This window comes from Cherax quadricarinatus, chromosome 79 (genome assembly GCF_038502225.1).
Source record: "Cherax quadricarinatus isolate ZL_2023a chromosome 79, ASM3850222v1, whole genome shotgun sequence".
Taxonomy (NCBI): Eukaryota; Metazoa; Arthropoda; class Malacostraca; order Decapoda; family Parastacidae; genus Cherax; species Cherax quadricarinatus.
This window is the reverse complement of record NC_091370.1, coordinates 19,068,901-19,083,715: the sequence shown is the minus strand read 5'-3', so window position 1 is coordinate 19,083,715 and position 14,815 is coordinate 19,068,901. Positions and strand designations below refer to the sequence as shown.

Here is a 14,815-nt window from a genome sequence, read left to right as displayed (position 1 = left end):
AAGAAAATAGAAGAAAACCCAGAGGGGTGTGTATATATATGCTTGTACATGTATGTGTAGTGTGACCTAAGTGTAAGTAAAAGTAGCAAGACGTACCTGAAACCTTGCATGTTCATGAGACAGAAAAAAGGACACCAGCAATCCTACCATCATGTAAAACAATTACAGGCTTTCGTTTTACACTCACTTGGCAGGACGGTAGTACCTCCCTGGGTGGTTGCTGTCTACCAACCTACTACCTACAATTAATCATTTCTCTTGTTGAATTTTCAAAATCTCTGGTCTCAGGTGTATGAGCATTCAAATACACTTCTCACATTAACTTTGTAGTCTTGGTGAAAAGGTAGAACCAAGAAGGTAATAAAAAAGATTTAAGAAATAATGTGAACTTTATAATTGTAGTTAACTGCACAAAAAATCCTACTAAATAGTCTGTTTAGTTCTTATGTAGTCTTTAAGGATAAATATTATAGTGTTAAAATGAGGAATGCTTTTGCTCTTTTAATCTTGGAAAAAATACATTGTTCATTTTATCCCATATGTCATTTTAAAATTATCATTTTGTACCTGACTTAAAAGTGATATACTTTAGACTCAGGTTAAACAAAACTCAACAAAAAAGAATTCAGGATAGGAATGTTGAAACAAGATGCCTACAGCATTACCTAACAGCTTTAAACACACATCATCTAATCTGGCATGAAATTTTGCACCAAAACATTTTAAAAACTCAACATAAGGAAAAACTGATAAAAAAAAAATTATGGCAGAATGGAAGCTTTTACCGAGACAATGTTTTCCTTGGAGACCAAGTTTTTTCAAGCCTACAGTACTTTATCTTTAAGCAAACCACTGTTTTAAATTCAAATTAAATTGTTTATACAGTACAAAAATAATGTAGTTTACATGTAATAAAATAGTTACAATATTAAGCACAAAATAAAGCCACTAGTATGCAATGCACTTCTGGTAAACTAATATTAATGCTTAAACATGGTAGGCTATACATACTGAAAGGTGTATACATCTACATACATATACGTATACTTTTTTAACACGCCGGCCATCTCCCACTGAGGCCGTCTCCCACTGAGGCCATCTCCCACTGAGGCCATATTCCACTGAGGCCATCTCCCACTGAGGCCATCTCCTATTGAGGCCATCTCCCACTGAGACAGGGTGACTTGAAAAAGAAGAAATTCTCTTATAAAGTTTGTCTTTTTGCATTTAATAGTTTATACAGGAAAAGAGGTTACTATATATATTTATGTTTTAACCCTTGTCTTAGAAAATAAATAGTACATATATGTATGTATTGAAGTCTGAAGTCTTTAAATCTAATCAAAGTTCCCATTACTAATGTTATGTAAATGTTTCAGCTAACGTCCAGTACTGCGGGTTCAGTGCGGCCTTTGATAAGGTATACCTGTTATTGTTAATTTTTAAATTCAAGACCACCAATTATACCTTCATTGTATTGTGTAAAGTTCTTATTTCTGTATTAACAAAAACACAAATTTACAACAATGAATAATGAGACTAGTTGTATTAGCTATCCTTTGTATGCTTAATTAACACATTCTTCTCATTTATTTTCTAAAGTTTTTCTAGTTCTTTTAATTGTTACTTTTGTAATGGCATTAATGGACTTATTTTTAAATGTATTTCACCAATAATTTGAATCACTTGTATTCTTTTCAGGATGACACTGTGGTGTACCTGGGCTGTCCCAGCATTATAAATGGTGAGTGTGCAATTTTGTAAGATTGCAGTCATTAAGCTTTAGAACATAAGAACATAAGAAAGGAGGAACACTGCAGCAGGCCTGTTGGCCCATACTAGGCAGGTCCTTTACAATTCATCCCACTAACAAACATTTGACCAACCCAATTCTCAATGCCACCCAAGAAACAAGCTCCGATGTGCAAGTCCCTCTCAAATCCAACCCCTCCCACTCGTGTACTTATCCAACCTAAATTTGAAACTACCCAAAGTCCTTGCCTCAATAACCCAACTAGGTAGAGCTCTTGGGCTCTTCTCTTAATGAGGCTGTTTAGGTGACTTGATTAGGTTGTGTTTTATTTACTTCACAATATGTATGGAGGCAGTCTGGTAGTATTATATTTTGACCTGAACCATTATGTTGCTGATGTAGAAAGCATTAAATTAATTTACAGTTTGAATGTGTTGCATCCTTCAAGGTAGGGGAGGGGGGCAGTGCTTAGATAATGAAGAGTTCTTGATCCAAGGAACTGGAACTATCCTAACTTTCCTTGGATCAAATAATATTGTTTGCCATTCTCCAGGCCCTGTATGATCTCTGCAGGTTTAGAGTTTTCCCAGAAATTTAGTAATAATAAGTCATCCTTACTGGTAGAAGTTCATTGACCGTCTTTATTTCTACTGCTGACACAAGGATTTCAGGTAGATATAACACAGCCTGAAGGTTATGTACTGAAGTTTGACCTGGATGCTCCTGAATACCCACATGAGAGACATCTAGGGCAGGAGTGTGGCCAGGAGTCTCACTATGAAGGCTGGGCCATGACTCAGAGGATGCTTGCTTCTAGCAGTGTGGTGGTGACTTCCTGTGGTAACCAGAAGAGAGTAAGTAACCCCCATGAATATGGCATGGGTTGACTGGGTATGGGATGTGGGTATAGCAGGCAAATAAAGAGGAAGTATACTAAGGGTGGATATATGGGACAGGTGGTGCAAGTGGATAGGGGTTATAGTTACACGAAAGGTATGTGGGATGTGGTCCTTATAAGGTGCCTTGATACTACTCAAAAGATCTTGATTTTAAGCAATAGGAGGTACCCTACCTTTCCTCAGATCAAATTTGATTACCTCCCATTCCCAAGTAGTATATAACTATTACAGGTGTAGTATATACCCATGAATATCTACAGGTGTAGTATATACCCATGGTAGCAGAGCAGGTGCTGCGCAACTTAACATTAAGATTGACAGCACTCTAATTGCCAGACATAATGAGGGCAAATTCCTAGGCCTATACCTCGACAACAAAAGACTTGGCAGACGATGCAACATCCCCCCAATGAAAAGCAGGGGTGTCACTAGCACGTTAAGAGACCATACAATAAGTGTCAGGGGCCCAAGACTGTTCAACTGCCTCCCAGCATACATAAGGGGGATTACCAACAGACCCCTGGCAGTCTTCAAGCTGGCACTGGACAAGCACCTAAAGTCGGTTCCTGACCAGCCGGGCTGTGGCTCGTACGTTGGTTTGCGTGCAGCCAGCAGTAACAGCCTGGTTGATCAGGCTCTGATCCACCAGGAGGCCTGGTCACAGACCGGGCCGCGGGGGCGTTGACCCCCGGAACTCTCTCCAGGTAAACTCCAGGTAAACAACCTGAATTTCAGCACCCATATCCAACAAATATCAAAAAAAGTATCCGAAACAGTTGGGATCCTCTCCAAGATACGATACTACGTGCCGCAAAATGCCCTTCACACTATACCATTCACTCATTTATCCATACCTCACCTATGCTATTTGTGCTTGGGGATCAACTGCAGCAATACACCTAAAGCCAATAATAACTTGACAAAAAGCTGCAATAAGAATAATCACTAATTCCTATCCCTGGCAACAACCCCCCCCCACTCTTCATAGATCTAAACTTACTCCCTGTTCAGAACATCCACACTTACTACTGTGCAGTCTACATATACAGGACCTTAAATTCCAGTATTAACCTTGACCTAAAATGCTTTCTTGATAGTTGTGACAGGACCCACAGGCATAACACCGGACACAAACATCTCTACGACATTCCCCGTGTCCGACTAAACCTTTACAAAAACTCAATGTATGTCAAAGGCCCTAAAATCTGGAACACCCTACCTGAAACTCTAGAACAGCAGACACATTCATCACCTTCAAAACTACTGTTAGAAAACATCTTATCTCCCTGATACACCCCACCAACTAACTACATAAAAACCACCTGGTGGTCCACATTTACACTCACTCTCCCATTCGACTATAAGCACAGAAATACGTATCCTATTCTTAAAATAATGATTCCTAACTAGTCATAAGTTTGCTTGTGATACTCTAATATAGAAACTATGTATTGTGCCAAAACAAAAGCATTCACGTTGCTAAACTCACAAACTAGTATTTGTCACTTAGTATTTAGTCACTTAGTATTTAGTCAACTTACTCAACAATTTGTTATAATTTAGGGTTAAGAATTAATCTAAGTTTGCCCGAAATGCCTAGCCATGCTAGGTGTTCTAGTGGCCCCCTCTGTAATTAGTATTTTACTACATGTAAACCACACAATAACCAAAATCTGTAAACCCTGCATTGTAATCCTTATAGGGAATAAACTTTGATTTGATTTGATTTGAATATCTACAGGTGTAGTATATACCCATGAATATCTACAGGTGTAGTATATACCCATGAATATCTACAGGTGTAGTATATACCCATTAATATCTACAGGTGTAGTATATACCCATTAATATCTACAGGTGTAGTATATTTTTTTTTTATTATCACACTGGCCGATTCCCACCAAGGCAGGGTGGCCCGAAAAAGAAAAACTTTCACCATCATACACTCCATCACTGTCTTGCCAGAAGGGTGCTTTACACTACAGTTTTTAAACTGCAACATTAACACCCCTCCTTCAGAGTGCAGGCACTGTACTTCCCATCTCCAGGACTCAAGTCCGGCCTGCCGGTTTCCCTGAACCCCTTCATAAATGTTACTTTGCTCACACTCCAACAGCACGTCAAGTATTAAAAACCATTCGTCTCCATTCACTCCTATCAAACACGCTCACGCACGCCTGCTGGAAGTCCAAGCCCCTCGCACACAAAACCTCCTTTACCCCCTCCCTCCAACCTTTCCTAGGCCGACCCCTACCCCGCCTTCCTGCCACTACAGACTGATACACTCTTGAAGTCATTCTGTTTCGCTCCATTCTCTCTACATGTCCGAACCACCTCAACAACCCTTCCTCAGCCCTCTGGACAACAGTTTTGGTAATCCCGCACCTCCTCCTAACTTCCAAACAACGAATTCTCTGCATTATATTCACACCACACATTGCCCTCAGACATGACATCTCCACTGCCTCCAGCCTTCTCCTCGCTGCAACATTCATCACCCATGCTTCACACCCATATAAGAGTGTTGGTAAAACTATACTCTCATACATTCCCCTCTTTGCCTCCAAGGACAAAGTTCTTTGTCTCCACAGACTCCTAAGTGCACCACTCACTCTTTTCCCCTCATCAATTCTATGATTCACCTCATCCTTCATAGACCCATCCGCTGACACGTCCACTCCCAAATAGTATATACCCATGAATATCTACAGGTGTAGTATATATCCATGAATATCTCAGTTGTCATTACTGTGTTACAATACCCAGGTACCTGTTGTGGACTTGCAAAAATTTTGGCTGAGTTTTAATAAACCTTAATGTAGAATATCCTCACATTTAGGGATTGTATTTATTATTGTACAGTATTATTTTGTGTGAATGGTTTATACTTTGGGGAGGAAGGAACGTTAATTTTAGCTATGGATGTGTGTTTGAGTGTGGTGGACACTTGGGTGGGTGTTGTAAACATTTGTATTGCATAATGCACTGAAAGTCTTTTTTAATCAATAATTTAAAGTTCCTTCTGCAAATTATCTGGGTAACATTCATGCTAATCTTCTACTGCTGTAGCTAATTAGCAACACCCAGACTGGTATAGGTTGAGCCACAATTAGTTTAATATCTCTATGCACCTTCAAACCCATCCTGTGGGTGGTAGTTGAAAGATTACTGGCAGAAGTTAGCTGTTGGATGGTACTGAATGATCCACACAAGTTTGTGAACTTGATGTTCATCTAGCAGTAAACATGTACCCAGGTGGTAGTCACTTGTTATGCATCACATCCTGGGAAGTGGAAGTCAGTGGCAGTGCCAAGGGGGACTGAAGCCTCCAAAATTCCATAAGCCCCCTAAAGCCCCCAAATAAAAAAAAAATACTTTAAGGCAAGTTCCCTAGCCTCTAATTCAAACCAGAGTGCCACTGCTAAACCCCTCCTGTATCAAACTTTTGTAGCCACCCCTGGCAGTAGTGTACCAGAGATAGGGCTTTGGAATAAGCTAATGTAGGACAACCATTCTTAGCCTGTAAATTCCATAAATAATGAAGCTCATGTAGGTGGTGGAGCTGGAGATGATGACACAGTTGCTGGAGGGAGCAAGGGACACTGGAGAACTGCTGGGGTCGGTGCTGGAGAGCTGCGATCTTGATGGAGATGGTGAGGATGAGGTGCTGGTGGGTGCTCCTCTAGGGAAAGTACATACCTCTTCAGGCTACACCGAACCTGGCAAAGTCATCATCCTGGGAACCAAGGTTTGCCATCACACTAATATATTCATGGGGAAGTGCTAGACCAATACTGTGCAGCTCCTGGGGAATAAAAGGTAATCAAGTTTGATCTAGAGAATAGAGAATGGCTCCAGAAGTCTGAATCAAGAGCCCCACACTGTCAAGGTACAATAATAAGCATTTGCTGTTTTTTCTAACTGCACATCTCAGGGAAGGTACCTTGATGCCAGTAATGGGAGCTTGATTCAAGAACCTGGATTTTCCTTCCCTTGGACTATATTTGAATGCCTGCCTTTCTCCAAGTGCAATATGACCCCTTATGGGTTTTGTGCTTCCCCTTGATTAAAAAATTCTTGCATATTCAATGACCTATACAAGTTTAACACATGTTTTCAATATAATATTAATACTGCTGAGTTTTCTCATTCATTTTGTCACTTTTCTCAACATTTTGTGTTAGTGGATTATAACTTTGGTTTTGGATTATTTCAGTGTTCATTGTGTATGAATTATTGTCTGTTAATGTATATTCTTATTTACTGTGACTCTGGACTTCTGAATATTTTTAAAATGTAATCATTCTTCCTTTCACACTCCTCCCATCCCCTCCCCACACACATACTCTGACACTCACACACTCAGTCACACACACACTCAGTCACACACACACTCAGTCACACACACTCAGTCACACACACACTCAGTCACACACACACTCAGTCACACACACACTCAGTCACACACACACTCAGTCACACACACACTCAGTCACACACACACTCAGTCACACACACACTCAGTCACACACACACTCAGTCACACACACACTCAGTCACACACACACTCAGTCACACACACACTCAGTCACACACACACTCAGTCACACACACACTCAGTCACACACACACTCAGTCACACACACACTCAGTCACACACACTCAGTCACACACACACTCAGTCACACATACACTCAGTCACACACACTCAGTCACACACACACTCAGTCACACACACACTCAGTCACACACACACTCAGTCACACACACACTCAGTCACACACACACTCAGTCACACACACACTCAGTCACACACACACACTCAGTCACACACACACTCAGTCACACACACACTCAGTCACACACACACTCAGTCACACACACACTCAGTCACACACACACTCAGTCACACACACTCAGTCACACACACACTCAGTCACACACACACTCAGTCACACACACACTCAGTCACACACACACTCAGTCACACACACACACAGTCACACACACAGTCACACACACACTCAGTCACACACACACACAGTCACACACACACTCAGTCACACACACACACTCAGTCACACACACACTCAGTCACACACACACACAGTCACACACACACTCAGTCACACACACACACTCAGTCACACACACACTCAGTCACACACACACTCAGTCACACACACACTCAGTCACACACACACTCAGTCACACACACACTCAGTCACACACACACACTCAGTCACACACACACTCAGTCACACACACACTCAGTCACACACACACTCAGTCTCACACACACTCAGTCACACACACACTCAGTCACACACAGTCACACACACACTCAGTCACACACACACTCAGTCACACACACACTCAGTCACACACACACTCAGTCACACACACACACAGTCACACACACAGTCACACACACACTCAGTCACACACACACACAGTCACACACACACTCAGTCACACACACACACTCAGTCACACACACACACTCAGTCACACACACACTCAGTCACACACACACACAGTCACACACACACTCAGTCACACACACACACTCAGTCACACACACACTCAGTCACACACACACTCAGTCACACACACACTCAGTCACACACACACTCAGTCACACACACACTCAGTCACACACACACTCAGTCACACACACACTCAGTCACACACACACTCAGTCACACACACACTCAGTCACACACACACTCAGTCACACACACACTCAGTCACACACACACTCAGTCACACACACACTCAGTCACACACACACTCAGTCACACACACACTCAGTCACACACACACTCAGTCACACACACTCAGTCACACACACACTCAGTCACACACACACTCAGTCACACACACACTCAGTCACACACACACTCAGTCACACACACACTCAGTCACACACACACTCAGTCACACACACTCAGTCACGCACACACTCAGTCATACACACACTCAGTCACACACACACTCAGTCACACACACACACTCAGTCACACACACACACTCAGTCACACACACACACTCAGTCACACACACACACTCAGTCACACACACACTCAGTCACACACACACACTCAGTCACACACACTCAGTCACACACACACTCAGTCATACACACACTCAGTCACACACACAGTCACACACACACACTCAGTCACACACACACACTCAGTCACACACACACTCAGTCACACACTCAGTCACACACTCAGTCACACACACACACTCAGTCACACACACACTCAGTCACACACACACACTCAGTCACACACACACACTCAGTCACACACACACACTCAGTCACACACACACACTCAGTCACACACACACACTCAGTCACACACACACACTCAGTCACACACACACACTCAGTCACACACACACACTCAGTCACACACACACACTCAGTCACACACACACACTCAGTCACACACACAGTCAGTCACACACACACTCAGTCACACACACACTCAGTCACACACACACACTCAGTCATACACACACTCAGTCACACACACACTCAGTCACACACACACTCAGTCACACACACACACACACACACACACACGTACGTAATGATGTATCACAGTGGGCACCTGTGACGAGCGGGGTCCCACAGGGGTCGGTCCTAGGACCAGTGCTATTTTTGGTATATGTGAACGACATGACGGAAGGGTTAGACTCAGAAGTGTCCCTGTTTGCAGATGATGTGAAGTTAATGAGGAGAATTAAATCTGATGAGGACCAGGCAGGACTTCAAAGAGACCTGGACAGACTGGACACCTGGTCCAGCAAATGGCTTCTCGAATTTAATCCTGCCAAATGCAAAGTCATGAAGATGGGGGAGGGGCACAGAAGACCACAGACAGAGTATAGGCTAGGTGGCCAAAGACTGCAAACCTCACTCAAGGAGAAAGATCTTGGGGTGAGTATAACACCGAGCATGTCTCCGGAAGCACACATCAATCAGATAACTGCTGCAGCATATGGGCGCCTGGCAAACCTGAGAACAGCATTCCGATACCTTAGTAAGGAATCATTCAAGACACTGTACACCGTGTATGTCAGGCCCATACTGGAGTATGCAGCACCTGTTTGGAACCCGCACTTGATAAAGCACGTCAAGAAACTAGAGAAAGTACAAAGGTTTGCGACAAGGTTAGTTCCGGAGCTAAGGGGAATGTCCTATGAGGAAAGATTAAGGGAAATCGGCCTGACCACACTGGAGGACAGGAGGGTCAGGGGAGACATGATAACGACATATAAAATACTGCGTGGAATAGACAAGGTGGACAAAGACAGGATGTTCCAGGGAGGGGACACAGAAACAAGAGGCCACAATTGGAAGTTGAAGACACAAATGAGTCAGAGAGATAGTAGGAAGTATTTCTTCAGTCATAGAGTTGTAAGGCAGTGGAATAGCCTAGAAAATGACGTAGTGGAGGCAGGAACCATACACAGTTTTAAGACGAGGTTTGATAAAGCTCATGGAGCGGGGAGAGAGAGGGCCTAGTAGCAACCGGTGAAGAGGCGGGGCCAGGAGCTAGGACTCGACCCCTGCAACCACAAATAGGTGAGTACAAATAGGTGAGTACACACACACACACACACACACACACACACACACACACACACACACACACACACACACACACACACACACACACACACACACACACACACACACACACACATACACACACACACACACACTACACACACACACCACACACATACACACTCTCTCTCTCTCTCTCTCTCTCTCTCTGATGTACTTCCCTCCCTCCAACACTACCTTTTCCTCCTTCATTCCCTCCCACCAATCACTCTATGATGTAATGTTTTGTTTGGTGCCCCACAGGGCACCAAACACACGATGGAAGGTACTGAAGACTTCAGCAGGTTTGGCACCAGCATCGCCTGCCTCGGGGACCTCAACAGTGATGGCTACCAAGGTTTGTATCTTTGCTGCAGTCGTGTGTTTCCTCAAGGAAGTTACCATCATACTGGTGAGGGATTTTTGACCCAAGGTATTGGAACTTGCTCTTCTCCTTACATGGACCAAACCTCATTGCCTCTTATTTCCCAGAAGTTGTATGACCCCTATAGATTTAGTGCTGCTCCATAAAACTACAGTAATAATAAAAATAATACAAGTTCTGTGTTGTAGCAATCTTTGGAACGCTCCTGTAGTTTTTTAATTGGTACCAGCCTTCATAGATAACCTTCCACTCTAGTCCATTCAGATACATGCTACTTGCCTTCTTCCTCTTGGCTCTGCCTCTTTACCTTCCTTCTTGACCCTGCCTCTCCTCTCCTACAGATGTGGCAGTGGGAGCACCTCAGCACTCTGGTGGAGGAGCAGTATTTATCTTCCTTGGGTCAGTCACAGGCATAAGGTCATCACCATCTCAGGTACATGCATCTACCTGCCCACTTGCCCATGCACATGGTACCAGGAGCTAGTGCTCACTTCCCCCATCCAAAACCTCTAAACAATTATATCTGTTCCATATTTATAAATATAAGTTTATGATCTAAGTATATATAAATAGCTTTTCAATATGTTACTGCAGCAATATTCATATTGCATAAATGTCTATAACAGTATCTTATAAATGTGTATAACAGTATGTTATAAATCTTCTTCGTTCAACGTACCAGCCGTATCCCACTGAGGTGAGGAGGCCCAAAAGAAAAAACGAAAGTTATATGTTATAAATATATATATATATATATATATATATACAGTGGACCCCCGCATAACGATGGCATCACATAGCGATTTTTCCGCATACCGATTACTTTTATCGCAAAATTTTTGCCGCGCATACCGATTAAAAACCCGCTTACCGATTTTCGTCCGAGACGCGTCCAATGTGCCCTCAGCCAGCCTCACATGTGCCGGCCGTCCCATTGTTTACCAGCCAGCCTCCGCGGTAACATCCAAGCATACACTCGGAATATTTCGTATTATTACAGTGTTTTCGGTGCTGTTTCTGGAAAATAAGTGACCATGGGCCCCAAGAAAGCTTCTAGTGCCAACCCTGTGGTAAAAAGGGTGAGAATTAGTATGGAAATTAAGAAAGATTTTGAAGGGTTTGGGGCTAACCCTGAGAAGCCTATGCCAGTTGTGGAATCCATTGTGCCTACTTCAAAGATTAAGGAAATGTGTGCACAGTGGGTTGAACTGCAAACCTTTATAGATGAAAATCACCCTGACACAGCTGTTGCAAGCCGTGCTGGTGACTATTTCAATGACAATGTTGTGGCCCATTTTAGACAAATCGTAAAGGAACGGGAGGTACAGAGCTCTATGGACAGATTTGTTGTGCGACAGAGGTCCAGTGACTCTCAAGCTGGTCCTAGTGGCATTAAAAGAAGAAGGGAAGTAACCCCGGAAAAGGACTTGCTACCTCAAGTCGTAATGGAAGGGGATTCCCCTTCTAAACAGTAAGAAGATAATGCTCTCCCCTCCTCCCATCCCATCAATCATCACCAGATCTTCAATAAAAGTAAGTGTCATTTAATTGTGCATGCCTTTTTCAGTTTGTGTGTATTAAAATTAACATTTCATGTGGTAAAAAAAAATTTTTTTCATACTTTTGGGCGTCTTGCACGGATTAATTTGATTTCCATTATTTCTTATGGGGAAAATTCATTCGCATAACGATTATTTCGCATAACGATGAGCCCTCTTGCACGGATTAAAATCGTTAACCGGGGGTCCACTGTATATATATATATATATATATATATATATATATATATAATAGTATCTGTTATAAATGTTCATAAGAGTATCTGTCATAAATGCAGTGGAACCTTGGTATGCACCCTTAATTCATTCCAGAAGGCTGTTTGAGTGCCACTCCGTTTTAGTATCGAACAAATTCTTCCCAACCAATTTTCTGTTTGGTTGGCTGTTATTACTAATCATTGTAGGCCCCATGGTGACTTATTTATACAAATAATACAAAAAATGTGAAGAAACACGAAATAGTTTACAGCGAAGTTCTGGCAGGTTGTATTTGTTTGTTCGAGTACTGAGCTTTGTTCGAGTAGGGAGCTGCTCGCATACTGAGGTTCCACTGTAAATCAATTCACTTCTTCATTATTAAGAGGAGGGTGATGGACTGTGATGTCAGCACACTTCTGGTAAGACATATTGAATAAGTAATGTTCATTTGTGTTTCCTCACCTTTGGCTCACTCTACCTTGCTGGAGGACAGCTGCTGTGTTAAAAAGAACAATTTATTTGTATAGTTGAGAATTTGTGAACCAAGAGTGCCCTAATTTAGGTTTTGCTAAGACCCTCTTTAAAACTGTCCTTCATGGAGGGAGAAGTCTTGAGCCAAGAAATCAGCATTATCCTCTCTACCCTTGGATGACATCTGATTACCTTCTATTCCCCAGTCAGTGTGTGTTCTTCATTGAGGTATACAGGGTATAATGCTACCCTTCTAGTTTTTTAATGACCCTATGAAGCTGAAAACCCCTATGGATCAGAACAGGAAATACAGGCTTGACCTTTTGCCCCTAGTCATGAGGAACTAGCTAGCTGCACTCTTTAAAGTCTTGTGATGTGTTGTGCAGGTGCTGCAGCTGGCTGAGTTCTCCTCCAGCAGGAGGAGAGGTTTTGGCTACAGTCTTGCTGGTGGGAAAGACGTCGATGGTAATGGATATCCAGACCTCTTGGTGGGGGCGCCCATGTCAGATGCTGCCTTCTTCTTTAGGTGGGTCCTTGATACCATTTATTAGGTAAGTTCCTGATACTGTACCTTCTTCAGGTAGGTCCTTGATGCCTTCTTCAGGTAGGCCCTTGATATCTTCTGTGATGCTTTGATAACTGTCAGGTAGGGCCTAGTGTTGGTTCCTTCAGATAGGTTGGTTTTCTTGTGAAGAGCCAAACATGACCTCCTTGGCAAATGCTTGGAACAGATTGTGGATATGTCTTGTATAATGACTTTGAATTGTTTAATTGCTCTGTGAGCACTCTGTAACAGTAATTTAGTCACAGTAGTAACTAGAAATTGATAACAATGTCAGTAATTGTTTTAGTGCTGAATAACCAAATAATTCTAATGTAAATTAAGGAAATCAGTATGATTTTGACTGTGAATTTAACTGACTATGAGTCTGAAACTAACTTTAGCCTCTGCTTCTCTGTCACACTCACTTTCCTGTTGCATTTTCTCACAGGACAGCACAGGTGCTGCAGCTTCAGGTGTCAATGTTTGAGTTTAGCACCAGCCAGGTGGACCTTCAGGAGAGGAACTGCCTGGAGGAGGGTGAGGAGTGGGCACTCCGCGTGTGCTTCCACCTCCGTGTTCAGCTGGGTGTTCTGGGCCACCAGGGCAAGTTTGATATAGGTGAGGTGTATGACTGCATTTCTATTTCTATCTCTCTCATCAGCGAGGGAATAGAAAGTAGTCTCACCTTTGCTTGAACTTTTAACCACCCACCATCTTAATTCCACTTATTGCCTGAAGTGGAGTAATTCCATTCAACTCAATCACTTCTCATAGCACAATTATAAATTATTTTATTACTACAGAGTATATGGATGTCTCAGTACCCCTTAATTAATAACCACTTTCTTTCACTCTGTTAAGTAAACTTACACCTGAATACTCCTTCAGAGCAGTTGGCACTTACAAACACTTAAACATTTACCAAATATATGCCAGAGTCCAGAATTAGCTTAAACCCTAGATTTAGTCTATTGATCCTGGGGCACCTCTTACCACTCATCTGGGTTACCTCCACTTATGTTCTATCTGGTCATATTCAGGGTACAATGGAACCTTGGTTTTTGTATGCCCTTGTCTGTATGTAAAACTATAGTTATTCTCTATAAAATGTATTTTTTGTTAATATTTCCCATAAGAAATGATGTAAATTAATCCACTCCAGACACTCAAAAATATTAACAAAAAAATACATTTTATAGAGAACCTTTGATATACCTTTGAAGAGTTTCGAGAGTTTCTCTACTCTCTGAGCCCGGCTATGGGTCAGGCTCATCTGGTGCTTGCCTGGTCAACCAGGCTGTTGCTGCTGGAGGCCCGCTACCCCACATGTCCAACACAGCCTGGTATATGAAAACTGAGGTTCCACTGTATGTAGATTT

At 42.6% G+C, this 14,815-nt stretch overlaps 1 protein-coding gene across 1 annotated transcript in view; it reads left to right on the top strand.

Annotated features, from left to right (window-relative positions):
* The window catches only part of LOC128702732 (integrin alpha-5-like), a 64,322-nt gene that overhangs the window by 23,847 nt on the left and 25,660 nt on the right, over positions 1-14,815 (top strand). Inside the window, exons 6-13 of the mRNA XM_070102024.1 lie at positions 1,380-1,420; positions 1,702-1,744; positions 2,417-2,607; positions 6,206-6,400; positions 10,544-10,637; positions 11,006-11,097; positions 13,279-13,418; positions 13,885-14,054. Of these exons, the coding sequence (XP_069958125.1) occupies positions 1,380-1,420; positions 1,702-1,744; positions 2,417-2,607; positions 6,206-6,400; positions 10,544-10,637; positions 11,006-11,097; positions 13,279-13,418; positions 13,885-14,054 (966 nt within the window). The remainder of the gene's footprint in view (positions 1-1,379; positions 1,421-1,701; positions 1,745-2,416; positions 2,608-6,205; positions 6,401-10,543; positions 10,638-11,005; positions 11,098-13,278; positions 13,419-13,884; positions 14,055-14,815) is intronic.